The sequence below is a fragment of the Phocoena sinus genome, chromosome 2 (genome assembly GCF_008692025.1).
Source record: "Phocoena sinus isolate mPhoSin1 chromosome 2, mPhoSin1.pri, whole genome shotgun sequence".
Taxonomy (NCBI): Eukaryota; Metazoa; Chordata; class Mammalia; order Artiodactyla; family Phocoenidae; genus Phocoena; species Phocoena sinus.
This window is the reverse complement of record NC_045764.1, coordinates 76,019,208-76,036,260: the sequence shown is the minus strand read 5'-3', so window position 1 is coordinate 76,036,260 and position 17,053 is coordinate 76,019,208. Positions and strand designations below refer to the sequence as shown.

The following is a 17,053-nucleotide window of genomic DNA, read 5'->3' as shown; positions in this document are numbered from 1 at the left end:
TATTTGAATAAATAATGTATAAAATTTACTCAAAGCGTAGTTTTCAGTTAAATGCTATATTAAAACCTCAACATGTAATATACAATGTGCCATGTATAGTAAGGATTCAAAAATATTTGTTAAATACACTTGCTTATATATTTCTGTGAATGAATTAATTTAGTGATTTAGAATTCCTGTGCCTATGGTGGAATAAAATTGTTATCAGTTAGATTTTGCCATCTTAAAGTTCTAAATAAAAGCAAAAATAACAATATATTGATGTTCGTAGGAATTCCTTTATTATCAGAGTTGGAGAGATTAAAAGAATACTTTTTTAAAAACTTATTTATTTATTTATCTTTGGCTGCGTTGGGTCTTCGTTGCTGCGTGCAGCTTTTGCTAGTTGTAGCAAGCAGGGGCTAATCTTTGTTGTGGTGCATGGGCTTCTCATTTGCGGTGGCTTCTCTTGTTGCAGAGCACAGGCTGTAAGCACATGGGCTTCAGTAGTTGTGGCGCATGGGCTTAGTTGCTCCTTGGCATGTGGGATCTTCCCGGACCAGGGCTCGAACCCATGTCCCCTGCAATGGCAGGCGGATTCTTAACCACTGTGCCACTAGGGAAGTCCCTAAAAGAATACTTGATGCAGTCTTTAGAAGTTTATTTTGAATTTGAAAATAAAAGTTAATAAAACAATTTATCAACTTAGTGATTTGGGAGGCTGGCTGAGAAGTTAGTTCCATGTATCACTGTTTATATCAAATTAATTCCAGATAAATTAAAGATTTAAACGTAAAAAAAGACAAACATAAAATTACATGAAGAAAGTATATGTGAATGTTTGTATACTCTGAAGAGGTGAAAATCTTTCTAACATGACATCAAACCCATCAAACCCAGAAGCTATAATAGAAGAATTTGACTATACTGAAATTAAATATTTCTGTATGGTGAAAAGTAGGCAAAAAACATCACCATAAAGTCAGAAGCCATTATGGGAAAAAAAAAATTTACCATGTATAACAGGAAATGTTCTAATTCCTCTAACTGAAAAAGAGGTTTTATGCGGTTCAGTAAAAAAAAAAAAAGATACTTGGATAGGCAGGCAATTCAAAGAAAAGTATATGTAATTAATACATAGCTAAAAAGGCAAAACATGGATAAAAAGTTACTGCATATATTAAAATGATGCTACATATATTTAAAAGGTATCACGTATACTAAAAGTCATTTATAGGGGCTTCCCTGGTAGCACAGTGGTTAAGAATCCGCCTTCCAATGCAGGGGACACGGGTTCCAGGGAACACGGGTTCGAGCCCTGGGCTGGGAAGATCCCACATGCCGTGGAGCAACTAAGCCCACGTGCCACAACTACTGAGCCTGCACTCTAGAGGCCGTTTTACCACTGAGCCCGTATACCACAACTAATGAAGTCTGCACGCCTAGAGCCTGTGCTCTGCAACGAGAAGCCACCACAATAAGGAGGCCGCGCACCACAACGAAGAGCAGCCCCCGCTTGGTGCAACTGGAGGAAGCCCGCGTGCAGCAACAAAGACCCAATGCAGCCAAAAATAAATAAGTAAATAAATTTATTTTTTAAAAAGTCATTTATATATTAAAATGGTGATACCAAGTGAAAATACATGTATAAAAATATATCAATTGGGGGGAAGTATAGTTGCTTTACAATATTATATTAGTTTCAGGTGTACAGCATAGTGATTCAGTATTTTTACAGATTATACTCCATTAAAAGCTATTATAAGATAATGGCTATAATTCCCTGTGCTATACAATATATTCTTGTTGCTTATCTATTTTATACATAGTAGTTTGTATCTCAATTCCATACCCCTTTCTTGCCTCTCTCTCTCCCCTCTCCTCACCAGTAACCACTAAGATACCAATTTTTTAAATGCAAAAAAAAATGTTTGCTTACTTCTAAGAATGACAAACATTTAGAAGACTGATGACACCCATTCTTGGAAAGGTATTGGGGTAATAGTTATCTTGCTGGTAGCAGTGAAACTTGGTAAAAACCTTTTAGAGCTTTATTGTAGTGACATGGAAAGATGCTTAAATATAAAGAGGAGGAAAAAGAAAGTTCAAAACAGGATGTACACTGAAAAAATATGTGAGACCTTAGCTAACAGTTAACATTGATTTTCTCTGAATGGGGGGGGTAAATATTTTATGTTACCTATTGCTACAATTTATAATTAAAATATATTACCTTCATAATTAGATAAAAAGTAATATTTTTAAAAGGCAACTTTACCATTTCTTTTTACAGGAGATTACATGCTTGATACAAAGCCAAAAGAAATTTCAGAAATTCAACGTTTAAACTATGAGCAGGTAATAGATACAATTTTTGTTATATTAAGATAGTTAATTTTTACTTACGGATATATTCATTGGTCTCTATCAGTGGCCTTTCTTTTTTTTTTTTGAATTTTATTTATTTTTTTATACAGCAGGTTCTTATTAGTTATCTATTTTATACATATTAGTGTATGTATGTCAATCCCAATCTCCCAATTCATCACACCACCACCCCCCAACCCACCCCCACCACTTTCCCCCCTTGGTGTCCATACGTTTGTTCTCTACATCTGTGTCTCTATTTCTGCCTTATAAACCAGTTCATCTGTACCATTTTTATAGGTTCCACATATATGCATTAATATACGATATTTGTTTTTCTCTTTCCGACTTACTTCACTCTGTATGACAATCTCTAGATCCATCCACGTCTCTACAAATGACCCAATTTTGTTCCTTTTTATGGCTGGGTAATATTCCATTGTATATATATATACCACATCTTCTTTATCCGTTCGTCTGTCGATGGGCATTTAGGTTGCTTCCATGACCTGGCTATTGTAAATAGTGCTGCAGTGAACATTGGGGTGCATGTGTCTTTTGAATTATGGTTTTCTCTGGGTATATGCCCAGTAGTGGGATTGCTGGGTCATATGGTAATTCTATTTTTAGCTTTTTAAGGAACCTCCATACTGTTCTCCAAAGGGGCTGTATCAATTTATATTCCCACCAACAGTATAAGAGGGTTCCCTTTTCTCCACACCCTCTCCAGCATTTGTTGTTTGTAGATTTTCTGTTGATGCCCATTCTGACTGGTGTGAGATGATACCTCATTGTAGTTTTAATTTGCATTTCTCTAATAATTAGTGATGTTGAGCAGCTTTTTATGTGCTTCTTGGCCATCTGTATGTCTTCTTTGGAGAAATGTCTATTTAGGTCTTCTGCCCATTTTTTGATTGGGTTGTTTGTTTTTTTAATATTGAGCTGTTTATATATTTTGGAGATTAATCCTTTGTCCGTTGATTCGTTTGCAAATATTTTCTCCCATGCTGAAGGTTGTCTTTTTGTCTTGTTTGTGGTTTGCTTTGCTTTACAAAGCTCTTAAGTCTTATTAGGTCTTATTTTATTTCCATTACTCTAGGAGGTGGATCAAAAAAGATCTTGCTGTGATTTATGTCAAAGAGTGTTCTTCCTATGTTTTCCTCTAAGACTTTTATAGTGTCTGGCCTTACATTTAGGTCTTTAATCCATTTTGAGTTTATTTTTGTGTATGGTGTTAGGGAGTGTTCTAATTTCATTCTTTTACGTGTAGCTGTCCAGTTTTCCCAACACCACTTATTGAAGAGACTGTCTTTTCTCCATTGTACATCCTGGCTTGCTTTGTCATAGATTAGTTGACCATAGGTACGTGGGTTTATCTTTGGGCTTTCTATCCTGTTCCATTGACCTATATTTCTGTTTTTGTGCCAGTACCATATTGTCTTGATTATTGTAGCTTTGTAGTAGAGTCTGAATTCAGGGAGTCTGATTCCTCCAGCTCCACTTTTTCCCCTCAAGACTGCTTTGGCTATTCGGGGTCTTTTGTGTCTCCATACAAATTTTAATACTTTTTGTTCTAGTTGTGTAAAAAATGCCATTGGTGATTTGATAGGGATTGCATTGAATCTGTAGATTGCTTTGGGTAGTATAGTTATTTTAACAATATTGATTCTTCCAGTCCAAGAACATGGTATATCTCTCCATCTGTTTGTGTCATCTTTTTTAAAAGAATTTTTTTTTATATATCAGGTTCTTATTGGTTATCCATTTTATACATATTAGCATATATATGTCAATCCCAGCTGCTTTTGCTGCATCCCATAGGTTTTGGATCATCATGTTTTCATTGTAATTTGTCTGTAGATATTTTTTGATTTCCTCTTTAATTTCTTCAGTGATCTCTTAGTTATTTAGTAACGTATTGTTTACCCTCCATGTGTTTATGTTTTTTATGGTTTCTTTTGCTGTAATTGATTTCTAATCTCATAGCATTGTGGTCGGAAAAGATGCTTGATATGATTTCAGTTTTCTTAAATTTACCAAGGCTTGATTTGTGACCCACAATGTGATCAATCCTGAAGAATGTTCCATGTGTACTTGAGAAGAAAGTGTAGTATGCTATTTTTGGAAGGAATGTCCTATAAATATCAATTAAATCTATATGGTCCATTGTGTCATTTAAAGCTTGTGTTTCCGTATTAATTTTCTGTTGGGATGATCTGTCCATTGGTGTAAGTGAGGTGTTCAAAGTCCCCCACTATTGTTGTGTTACTGTCGATTTCCTCTTTTATAGCTGTTAGCAGTTGCCTTATGTATTGAGGTGCTCCTGTGTTGGGTGCATATATATTTACAATTGTTATATCTTCTTCTCGGATTGATCCCTTGATCATTATGTAGTATCCTTCCTTGTCTCTTGTAACATTCTTTATTTTAAAGTCTATTTTATCTGATATAAGTATTGCTACTCCAGCTTTCTTTTGATTTCCATTTGCATGGAATATCTTTTTCCATCCCCTCACTTTGAGTCTGTATGTGTCCCTAGGTCTGAAGTGGGTCTCTTGTACACAGCATATATATGGGTCTTGTTTTTGTATACATTCAGTGAGCCTGTGTCTTTTGGTTGGAGCATTTAATCTATTCATGTTTAAGGTAATTATCGATATCTATGCTCCTTTACCATTTTCTTAATTGTTTTGGGTTTGTTTTTGTAGGTCGTTTTCTTCTCTTGTGTTTCCCACTTAGAGAAGTTCCTTTAGCATTTGTTGTAGAGCTGGTTTGGTGGTGCTGAATTCTCCTAGCTTTTGCTTGTCTGTAAAGCTTTTGATTTCTCCACTGATTCTGGATGTGATCCTTGCCAAATAGAGTAATCTTGGTTGTATGTTCTTCCCTTTCATCACTTTAAATATATTGTGCCACTCCCTTCTGGCTTGTGGAGTTTCTGCTGAGAAATCAGCTGTTAACCTTATGGGAGTTCCCTTGTATGTTATTTGTCCTTTTTCCCTTGTTGCTTTCAATAATTTTTCTTTGTCTTTAATTTTTGTCAATTTGATTACTATGTGTGTCGGCGGGTTTCTCCTTGGGTTTATCCTGCTTGGGACTGTCTGCACTTCCTGTACTTAGATGGCTATTTCCTTTCCCATGTTAGGGAAGTTTTTGACTATAATCTCTTCACATATTTTCTTGGGTCCTTTCTCTCTCTCTTCTCCTTCTGGGACCCCTATAATGCAAATGTTGTTGCATTCAGTGTTGTCCCAGAGGTCCCGTAGGCTGTCTTCATTTCTTTTCATTCTTTTTTCTTTATTCTGTTCCACGGCAGTGAATTCCACCATTCTGTCTTCCAGGTCACTTATCCGTTCTTCTGCCTCAGTTATTCTGCTATTGATTCCTTCTAGTGTATTTTTTGTTTCAGTTATTGTATTGTTCATCTCTGTTTGTTCTTTAATTCTTCTAGGCTTTTGTTAAACATTTCTTGCATCTTCTCGATCTTTGCCTCCATTCTTTTCCCGAGGTCCTGGATCATCTTCACTATCATTATTCTGAATTCTTTTTCTGGAAGGTTGCCTTTCTCCATTTCATTTAGTTGTTTTTCTGGGGTTTTATCTTGTTCCTTCATCTGGTACAAAGTCCTCTGTCTTTTCATTTTGTCTATCTTTCTGTGAATGTGGTTTTCCTTCCACAGGCTGCAGAATTGTAGTTCTTCTTGCTCTGCTGTCTGCTGTCTCATGGATGAGGCTATCTAAGAGGCTTGTGCAAGCTTCCTGATGGGAGGGACTGGTGGTGGGTAGAGCTGTGTGTTGCTCTGGTGGGCAGAGCTCAGTAAAACTTTAATCCGCTTGTCTGCTGATGGGTTGGGTTGGGTTCCCTCCCTGTTGGTTGTTTGGCCTGAGGTGACCCAGCACTGGAGCCTACCCGGCTCTTTGGTGGGGCTAATGGCAGACTCTGGGAGGGCTCACGCCAAGGAGTACTTCCCAGAACTTCTGCTTCCAGTGTCCCTGTCCCCACAGTAAGCGACATCCATCCCCTGCCTCTGCAGGAGACCCTCCAACACTAGCAGGTAGGTCTGGTTCAGTCTCCCCTGGGGTCATTGCTCCTTCCCTTGGGTCCCGATGTGCGCACTACTTTGTGTGTGCCCTCCAAGAGTGGAGTCTCTGTTTCCCCTGTCCTGTCAAAGTCCTGCAATCAAATCCCACTAGCCTTCAAAGCCTGATTCTCTAGGAATTCCTCCTCCTGTTGCTGGACCCCCAGGTTGGGAAGCCTGACGTGGGGCTCAGAACCTTCACTGCAGTGGGTGGACTTCTGTGATATAAGTGTTCTCCAGTTTGTGAGTCACCCACCCAGCAGTTATGGGATTTGATTTTATTGTGATTGTACCCCTCCTACCATCTCATTGTGGCTTCTCCTTTGTCTTTGGATGTGGGGTATCTTTTTTGGTGAGTTCCAGTGTCTTCCTGTCCATGATTGTTCAGCAGTTGGTTGTGATTCCGGTGCTCTCGCAAGAGGGAGTCTCTGGATTTTTGGGCATATTCTTTGTTTTCTCTTTTTACACCCTTTTAAAAATGTAAAAAAACATTATTAGCTCACAGCCTTATTTGACCCACAGGCCGTACTTTGCTGATCTGTCTTTTATGTGAATCTATATGCAATGTAGAATGAAACATAGATATCATTCTACATACCTATGTAGAATGATAACTTGGTATTTTCCTTGAAAAAATTGACTTTCAAGTGAATTTGTTATTGATTTATCTTTCCTCATTTGTGTACATTTTACAATTAAATTGTATGTAGGAAACAGTTCAGCAAATGATGTCTGGGGTATGTTGTTAGGACTAAATCTGCTGTTTCGTAGTTTCAATGTGTCTACATTGCTTGGCACGTTCTTTAGAGATACTCTTCTGTAATATAGGAGCGGACCACTGGGCTCAAAATTATTGGAGCTGTAAGAAAGCAAGCATAGCTTCATTTTCTTCAGTATTCTTCCTTTGTTTGACAATGGAAGGCAAGAAGAAATCAGGTTCTTACAGTGGAAGAAGTATCAGGCAGGGAAGAAACAGATATCATTGGAACCTTTATGTTTACTTTCAAAGTAACCCTTACTACATACTTTCACCAGTATCCAAATGGCAAAAAAAAAACAAAATTCATTTTGGTATTGCAAAATTTCTTGAATTTGAATGTTCAAATAATCTAGTCCTAATAAAATGGAAAAGTGAGTATGTTGCATTGCATCACTGTGTAAGGTAGGAAATCCATAGCTAAAGCCAAATAGTATGCTAAATCATTTAAATTCTATTGGAATTTGTAGCTTAAAGCAAGGATTTCTAAACATTTCTCACAATGGAAACTTCTTTTCAAATGAAATCTTAGGCTAACCTTCAATATATAAAACCAGTAAATATTTTATAAGTATAAAGTATTATGGTTAAATTTATATCATTTATCAAATTTGTATCATTTCTTATTGAAATCAGCAAGGCTATTATGATTAATACAAAAACTTGAAATTAGAAATTATGGATCATAGTTGCAGTTTCACATTAACCTCAAAATTCATTTTACTTCTGTTGCACAGTCTTGAGAAAATCTTTTTTATTTATTGATTCATTTTTTAACATCTTTATTTGAAGTATAATTGCTTTACGATGTTGTGTTAGTCTCTGCTGTATAACAAAGTGAATCAGCTATATGTATACATATATCCCCATATCCCCTCCCTCTTGCATCTCCCTCCCACCATCCCTATCCCACCGTTCTAGGTGGTCACAAAGCACCAAGCTGATCTCCCTGTGCTATGCAGCTGCTTCCCACTAGCTATCTATTTTACATTTGGTAGTGTATATATGTCCATGCCACTCTCTTACTTCGTCCCAGCTTACCCTTCCCCCTCCCCATGTCCTCAAGTGCATTCTCTACGTCTGCCTCTTTATTCCTGTCCTGCCCCTAGGTTCATCAAAACCATTTTTTTTTATTCCATATATATGTGTTAGCATACGGTATTTGTTTTTTGAGAAAATCTTGAGTGATGAGTATTTGCAAATGATATCAGCACTTTGTTTCAAGTCTGTTTTGCAGTCTCAGGATATGTTTCCATTAAGGTGATCTAGACTCTTGAAAAATTATTGGAAGTAAAGTTTTGCTTCAAAGTTGAAACAGACACTAACAACCACTTGCATTTCTTATAAACATGTTAGACAGAAAGTACCCTGCATTTAAAATAAGCTCTAAAACTATTTATAAGGTATTGTGATTGCATTACCATTAGTTTTGAGAATAGTATGTACCAAGCTGATAAGACTGAGTCTAAGCTGGTGCTTAATGTTACACAGGTGTGATGTAACAACGTTCTTTTTGTATCGTTTTGTGTGAGCAGAAATGTTTAAGCCTAAATTTTAGAAAGACCAATGCAGAGCTGCAGTCTTCCTAATTAAAAACCCTTTTACCAGAAATCATAATATAAACAAAGAGCATATTTCTTTCAGTTTTGCTTAATGATGACAACACAAGAAAATACTGTGTGTGTGTGTGTTTATGACAGGTTTTTATATGACTGCAAATATATTTTTTAAATATATCTTATATTCAACTTTAAAATTTCACCACGTTAACAGTACCTTTAAGAAAAATTCTAAGAAACAGTTGAACTACTGGCTTAAAGGAGTAGTAATCCTTTCTTGTAAGCACCCATTTGGATTCAAGAACAAGATGGCAAAATACTCTTTTTAACTCTTTGTTTATAAATTTGTTTATTTTTATCAGTTTTATTTATGGATATTATTAATTGTATTAACTTATTTTAACATTTTATAATCTATTAAAAATGTAGAAGATACATAAAGGTATAAGCTTGAGTCCAGGAGCTGTTAGAAATTATACTTCCCCCTGAAGGAAACTGTGGATGACTGGCAACTAAGAATTTAACAAATAGCAGAAAAAAATCAGTAGTATCAGTGGTAGAACTATAATCCTACAGTGGCTCATTATTGTTACTATTTTCTCACATTCATCATTGTTATGGCTTTAGGAAAAGTTTTAAAACACTGAAAGGAAAAAAATGTGAGCTGATTGTTTTCAAGGGTTCAACTTTTAGGAAGACTGAGAAAATATATTGTTTTGGGGGAATATAGTTATTAGAGGTGAAACTGACAAAATCCAAAGAGTATATAACAGTGTTATCCTGTTATAAATTCTTCATTCATAAATTTAAAACATTTGAATAATTTGTTTTCAGTCTGTATAGTCTCTTAGCATGGAATTTTACAAGTTAATTGGTAAAACAGAACTTTGTTATTATGACCTAAATTTGTCCATCTGAGATTTCAGTGAGAGTCCCTAATTTTAATATAAAAGGATTTATTTCATGTTCACCCTTTCTACTATAAGCCCTCCAGTAGGCTATAGTCTGCTCCTGTTTTATATCTTTAGTGTGTAGCACAGTGTCTGATTAACAGTAGGGATTCAATAAAATTTTATCAAATTTTATATATTGGTTTTTATTTGTTCCATCAAATATACCCTCTAAATTATGTCCATATTTAATATATTAAAACGTTTAGAAAAACATGTTTTAAAATAGCCTTCATTACACACTTACATGACCGTGTTTATTGAGAAAACTGTTATGGACAGAACGACTCTTTAATTTGACCAACAAGTCTTTGTGATCCAGCCTTTATCTCAGACTTCATCTCCCACCATTTACATTGATACATAATTATTACCCAAAGTCCATAGTTTACATTAGGGTTCACTCTTGATGCTTATACTTTCTTTGGGTTTTGAGAAATGTATAATGACATGTATCCACCTTTATAGTATCCTACAGAATAGTTTTCACTGCCTTAAAAGTCCTCAGTGCTCTGCCAGTACATCCCTCCCTCCTCCTGACCCCTGGCAACCACTGATCTTTTTACTGTCTCCATCGTTTTGCCTTTTCCCACTGTGTCATTTCGAATCATACAATATATTTCAGATTGGCTTCTTTCACTTAGTAATGTACATGTAACTTTTCTCCATGTCTGTTCATGGCTTGATAGCTCATTTCTTTTTCTTTCTTTTTTATAAATTGTTAAAAAACATATAAAATTTACTCTCTTAACCATCTTTAAGTGTATAGTTTTGTCATGTTAACTGTATTTATATTCTTGCATAACATCTCTAGGACATTTTCATCTTGTAAAACTAAAATTCTATACTCATTGAACAACTCTCCAGATCTCCCTCCCTCCAGCTCCTGACAACTACCATTCTACTTTCTATTTCCATGATTTTGACTACTCTAGATATCTCACATAAGTGGAGTCATACAGTATTTGTTCTTTTGCAGCAGCTTATTTCACTCAGCATAATGTCCTCAAGTTTCATCCATGTTGTAGCATGTAATAGTATTTCCTTCTTTATTTTTTTAAGGCTGAATAATATTCCATTGTATATGTACACTATGTTCCCTTTATCCATTTATCTGTTAATGGACATTTGAGCTGCTTCCACCTCTTGGCTGTTGTGAATAATGCTGCAGTGAATATGGGTGTACACATATCTCTTCAAGACGATGCTTTAAATTCTTTCAGTTCTTTTAGGAATATACCTAGAAGTGGAAGAGGCCTTCCTCTTTGACTAGAAATTTTGTCCTTGGACTTCCTGGTCTAAAAATAGGTCCCTCACCCCTCTCACTCAGTACATCCTTATCCTGTTCAATTTTTCTTACTAATACTTGACTTTATAATTTATGTATTTGTCTCTCATAGTAGAATGTTAGTTCCATGAGATTAGGAACTTTGTTTTATCCACTATTTTATCATTAGAACTCATACTAGTGCCTTGCACATAGTAGGTACTTAATAATAAAAATTGAAGGGATGAATAAATTGGATAAAATGGAAAATTTGTAGTAAATGTGCCTGCATTTAAATATCTTTTTTGTTGTTGTTTGATTTTCCTTTTTTCTCTTCCCCTTTCTATTTTCAGAATATGAGTGATGCTATGGCAGTACTGCACAAACTACAGACAGGCTTGGATGTAAATGTAAAATTCACTGGTGTTCGAGTGTTTGAATATACACCAGAATGCATAGTATTTGATCTTCTTGATATTCCTTTGTACCATGGATGGCTAGTGGACCCTCAGGTAAGTAGAAAACCTTAAATTATATGAACACAAATATAGTAAAAATCTATTAATTTGGCAAATTAATCTAGATTTATATTTTCTGATACTTATGTTTTTGTGCTTTTACATGAAATTAGCCATATTGTGAGGTTAAGAGCACAGTCCTCCAGACTGCTAAATCTGCCCAAGACTTCTGACTATCATTTCATGGAGTTAGAGGCCAACTACAAAGCTGAGTCCACATTCTCATCAACACTTGTTATTGTCTATCTTTTTGATTACAGCCATCCTAGTAGGTGTAAAGTTGTATCTCATTGTGGATTGTTTGCATTTCTCTAATGACTAATGATGTTGATCATCTTTTCATGTGCTTATGAGCCATTTGTATATCTTCTTTAGAGAAATATCTGCAGATCTCTTGCCCATTTTTAATTGGGCTATTTGTCTTTTTGTTACTGGGTTCTAAGAGTTCTTTGTATACTTATAATATATAAAGTATGTAAGTATAGAGTATATAGTTTTAGTGCTTAATTTAGGAGTATGATCCATTTTGAGTTGATTTGTATATATAGTTTGGGGAAGGGATCCAACGTTATTCTTCTGCATGTGGATATTCAGTTGTACCAGCCCCATTTGTTGAAAAGGTTATTCTTCCCCCCAGTGAATTGTCTTGGCAGTCAGAGTGATCTTTGTGAAATAAACCCTCCCCTTTATCCCTGCGCCCTACCCTTTTCCTTAAAAGCCTCCAGTGTAACTAAAATAAGATACAAAATCTTTTTTTTTTTTTTTTTTACTTTTTATTGGCATATAGTTGATTTACAATGTTGTGTTGGTTTCAGGTGTAAAGCAAAGTGAATCAGTTATACATGTACATATATCCACTCTTTTTAGATTCTTTTCCTATATAGGCCATTAGAGAGTACTGAGTAGAGTTCCCTGTGCTATACAGTAGGTTCTTATTAGTTATCTATTTTATATATAGTAGTGTGTATATGTCAATCCCAATCTCCCAATTTAACCCTCCCCCCACTTTGCCCCCTGGTAACCATAAGTCTGTTTTCTACATCTGTGACTCTGTTTCTGTTTATTTTAAATTTCATTATTTATTTATTTTTGGCTGTGTTGGGTCTTCATTGCTGTGTGTGGGCTTTCTCTAGTTGTGGCAAGTGGGGGTTACTCTCTGTTCCCACACGCGGGCTTCTCATTGCAGTGGCTTCTCTTGTTGCGGAGCACGGGCTGTAGGCGTGCAGGCTTCAGTAGCACGCAGGCCCTAGAGCACGCAGGGTTCAGTAGTTGCGGTGCATGGGCTCCGTAGTTGTGGCTTGCAGGCTCCAGAACACAGGCTCAGTAGTTGTGGCACACGGGCTTAGTTGCTCCACGGCATGTGGGGTCTTCCCAGATCAGGGCTCGAACCCGTGTCCCCTGCATTGGCAGGCGAATTCTTAACCACTGCACTACCAGGGAAGTCCTTTATTTCTATTTTGTAAATAAGTGCATTTGTAACATTTTTTTAGATACTACATATAAGCGACATCATATGATATATGTCTTTATCTGACTTACTTCAGTCAATATGACAATCTCTGGGTCCATCCATGTTGCTGCAAATGGCATTATTTTGTTCTTTAAAATAAGATACAAAATATTTATTAGAGTTTTTTTTTTTTAAAGAAGATGTTGGAGGTAGGAGTTTATTAATTAATTAATTTATTTTTGCTGTGTTGGGTCTTCGTTTCTGTGCGAGGGCTTTCTCTAGTTGTGGCAAGTGGGGGCCACTCTTCATCGTGGTGCGCGGGCCTCTCACTATCGTGGCCTCTCGTTGCAGAGCACAGGCTCCAGATGCGCAGGCTCAGTAGCTGTGGCTCATGGGCCTAGTTGCTCTGCAGCATGTGGGATCCTCCCAGACCAGGGTTCGAACCCGTGTCCCCTGCATTAGCAGGCAGATTCTCAACCACTGCGCCACCAGGGAAGCCCCTTTATTAGAGTTTTTATGATATACTGTGTGATCTAGACTCTGCCTCCTGTCAAACTTCACCTCATATAATTCTCCCACCTTTTTACTACCCTCCAACAACACCAGCTGCCTTTCTATTTTTCAGACATACCAAGCTCATTTCTAGCTCGGGTTTTTGTACTAGCTGATTGCCCACTGTGGAGCGCTGTTTTACTACCCTAACACATTGTTCTCCCAGATCTCCCCATTTCTACTTCCTCATTATTCAGGTCTTAGATCAGATATCACCTTGTTAGAGAGGGCTTCGCTTGTTGAAATGAGTCACCCTCTTTTCCCCCAGTCATTATCTAGAATTATTATTTATTTATTTACTTGATTGACTCTCATCTCCCAGTAGAGTGTATGTTTTTGGCTTTTTTTAATTGATTATTTATTTCATTTATTATTATTATTATTTTGGCTGCGTTGCGTCTTCATTGCTGTGCATGGTCTTTCTCTAGTTGCAGCGAGCAGGGGCTACTCTTCGTTGCAGTGCGCAGACTTCTCATTGTGGTGGCTTCTCTTGTTGCAGAGCATGGGCTCTAGGCAGGCGGGCTTCAGTAGTTGTGGCATGCAGGCTCAGTAGTTGTGGCTTGTGGGCTCTAGAGTGCAGGCTTAGTAGTTGTGGTGCACGGGCTTAGCTGCTCTGCAGCATGTGGGATCTTCCCGGACCAGGGATCGAACCCGTGTCCCCTGCACTGGCAGGCGGATTCTTAACCACTGCGCCACCAGGGAAGTCTGAGTGTATGTTTTATAAGAGCTGGGCTCTTATTTCTCATTGTTAAGAACAGTGCCTGGAACATAGTAGGTTCTCAATAGATATTAACTGATGGAATGAAACATGCATGCATGATGTATAGGGGAGGAGAGATCATAATAGCAAGGATTTGGTAGTGTTTCTTCATCCCTGTCCTTTGGTAGAAGTAACTGGTATTCTGGGCAGTGAAAGGGTGGGTTACTGTAAGCAGGGCATCTGTATTTATTTTGGCACTCTGTCTCTGAGAACATCACTGAAAAGTCTAAACATGTCCAGCATCTGAAACCTCCAAGGTGCGTCATGTTGGATCCTGGCAGATGGCAATGCCAGGTAGCCTAGATTCTTGAGGAGGATGAACTTATGACCTAAGGAACTTAAGCCTGAGTTTTTTTTTTTTTGTTTGTTTTGTTTTTTGCGTTACGCGGGCCTCTTACTGTTGTGGCCTCTCCCATTGTGGAGCACAGGCTCCGGATGCGCAGGCTCAGCGGCCATGGCTCACGGGCCCAGCCGCTCCGCGGCACGTGGGATCTTCCCAGACCAGGGCACGAACCCGCGTCCCCTGCATCGGCAGGCGGACTCTCAACCACTGCGCCACCAGGGAAGCCCAAGCCTGAGTTTTTAAAAACTGGACTCAGATCATCCCTCTGACTGTATGTGTAGCTACATATTGCCTGGCAAACAGTTGAATTCATATGCTTAAAGAAAAAAAGGTACTCTAATATAGGACAGAAATTTTTCATCAGACTTTTCTGGTCTACACAGTGGTTTCAAACTCTTCGGCCTGAGAGCTGTGCTTTTTATCTATTTTACTTACTTGTTTTGTGACAGAAGGATTCTGATGCTGAGAAAGAAAAAAGAACAAGGCAAAACTTGAAATCTATAGGTCTCTATGAACTATCTCTTAGAACTGGCTAGTTCTTTGTATTATGATTATGTGTACTGCAAATAATTATCTTGCAAATAAATGTCAGTCATTTTCTGGATGGTGGGCCGGCACCATAGTTCAGCCACGGGAAGGTGTTTCTCCATTATTAATTGATAATTAACTCTTTAAGAGCAGCATTGGGGCCTTCCCTGGTGGCGCAGTGGTTAAGAATCCGCCTGCCAATGCAGGGGACATGGGTTCAAGCCTCGGTCCAGGAAGATCCCACATGCGGCGGAGCAGCTAAGCTCACGAGCCACAACTACTGAAGCCCGCATGCCTAGAGCCTGTGCTCTGCAACGAGAGAAGCCACTGAAATGAGAAGCCCAGGTACCACAACAAAGTGTAGCCCCCACTTGCCACAACTAGAGAAAGCCCATGTGCAGCAACAAAGACCCAACTCAGTCTAAAATAAATAAACTAATAATTTTTTAAAAAATTAATTAATTTATTTATTTATGGCTGTGTTGGGTCTTCGTTTCTGTGCAAGGGCTTTCTCTAGTTGTGGCAAGCAGGGGCCACTCTTCATCGCGGTGCGCGGGCCTCTCACTATCGTGGCCTCCCTTGTTGCGGAGCACAGGCTCCAGACGCGCAGGCTCAGTAATTGTGGCTCACGGGCCCAGTTGCTCCGCGGCATGTGGGATCTTCCCAGACCAGGGCTCGAACCCGTGTCCCCTGCATTGGCAGGCAGATTCTCAACCACTGCGCCACCAGGGAAGCCCCTCAACAAATTTTTAAGGATTTAAAATATATGAAGTACAGAATAGTCTCTGACCACAATGCAATTAAACTAGAAATCAGAAAAAACAGTAGAGACTGTCTGGATCAAAACATCATAATGAAACTTAAAGTATATTTTAAACTACACAACAACTAAATATCAAAACTTGTGAGATTTAGCTGAAACAGTTTTTTTTTTTAGCTAAAACAGTTTTTAAAGGGGTTTTTAAAGCCCTAAAATCGAACATTAAGGAATAATGAGACTGAAAATTAATGAGCTTTATATCTATCTTAAGAGCAAAAGTATTAAAATAGAAAGTAAATATATAATAAAGAAGATTAACAAACCTAAAATTCTTCAAAAAGGACTTGAAGAGACACTTCACAAAAATGGATACCCAAATGACCAGTGAACATATGAACTAGTCATCAGGGAAATGCAAATTAAAACCTAAATGAGATACGACTACACACCCATCAGAATGGCTGACATTTAGAAGTCTGACAATACTAAATATTGGAGAAGATATACAGTATAGAGAATTTTCATTCCATGCTAATGATAATGTAAATTGACCACCTCCTTTGGAAAGCAGTTTGGAGTTATCTAGTAAAGTTGAGGATAAGACTCAAGAATTTGATAAGGCAAATTCCCTAGCGAAACTAGATTTGTGAAACAGGATAAATGTACAGGAATGTTCATAGCAGTATTATTTGTCATCGCCCCAAACTGAAAACAACTTGAATAGCCATCAAAAGATGAATGAATAAATGTATTATAGTATATTCATACTATGGAATGCTATAGTACAATGGAAACAAAGAACAGCTGCATACCACTGCATACAACTACCTAGTATGTTATATTTTTGCTTATTTGGTTTATTGTTTGTTCTTTCTCTAGAATATAAACTTTATGAAAGCACAGACCATCTATTTTATTCACTGCTGAGTCTTCAGTTTCTCTAACAGCACCTGGTGCATAGTAGTGCATAAAAGGCATCCAAATGAATTAATTGAATGAAATATTAATGTAGAGATCCTGCCTATGAAATTTGAAATCTTTGTATTTTTCATTGCTAGTCTATAGTAGTACAACTGATTTTTATATATTGATCATGTATTTATTATTCTAGGTGTATTTTTGTGGATTCCTTAGGATTGAAAATTCAGTTCTTTGGAAAGACAATGAAGTTGAGTCACTAAAGAAAAT

General features: G+C 37.4%; 1 protein-coding gene across 4 annotated transcripts in view; it reads left to right on the top strand.

Moving 5' to 3' along the window:
• Positions 1-17,053, top strand: part of MINDY2 (MINDY lysine 48 deubiquitinase 2) — a 78,838-nt gene that overhangs the window by 23,254 nt on the left and 38,531 nt on the right. For all 4 annotated transcript variants that reach the window (XR_004348636.1, XM_032624028.1, XM_032624029.1 and 1 more), the window contains exons 3-4: positions 2,273-2,337; positions 11,308-11,466. Coding sequence is in view for 3 of the 4 variants with exons in the window: in XM_032624028.1 (XP_032479919.1) it covers positions 2,273-2,337; positions 11,308-11,466 (224 nt within the window). In the remaining variant the exon portion in view is untranslated. The remainder of the gene's footprint in view (positions 1-2,272; positions 2,338-11,307; positions 11,467-17,053) is intronic.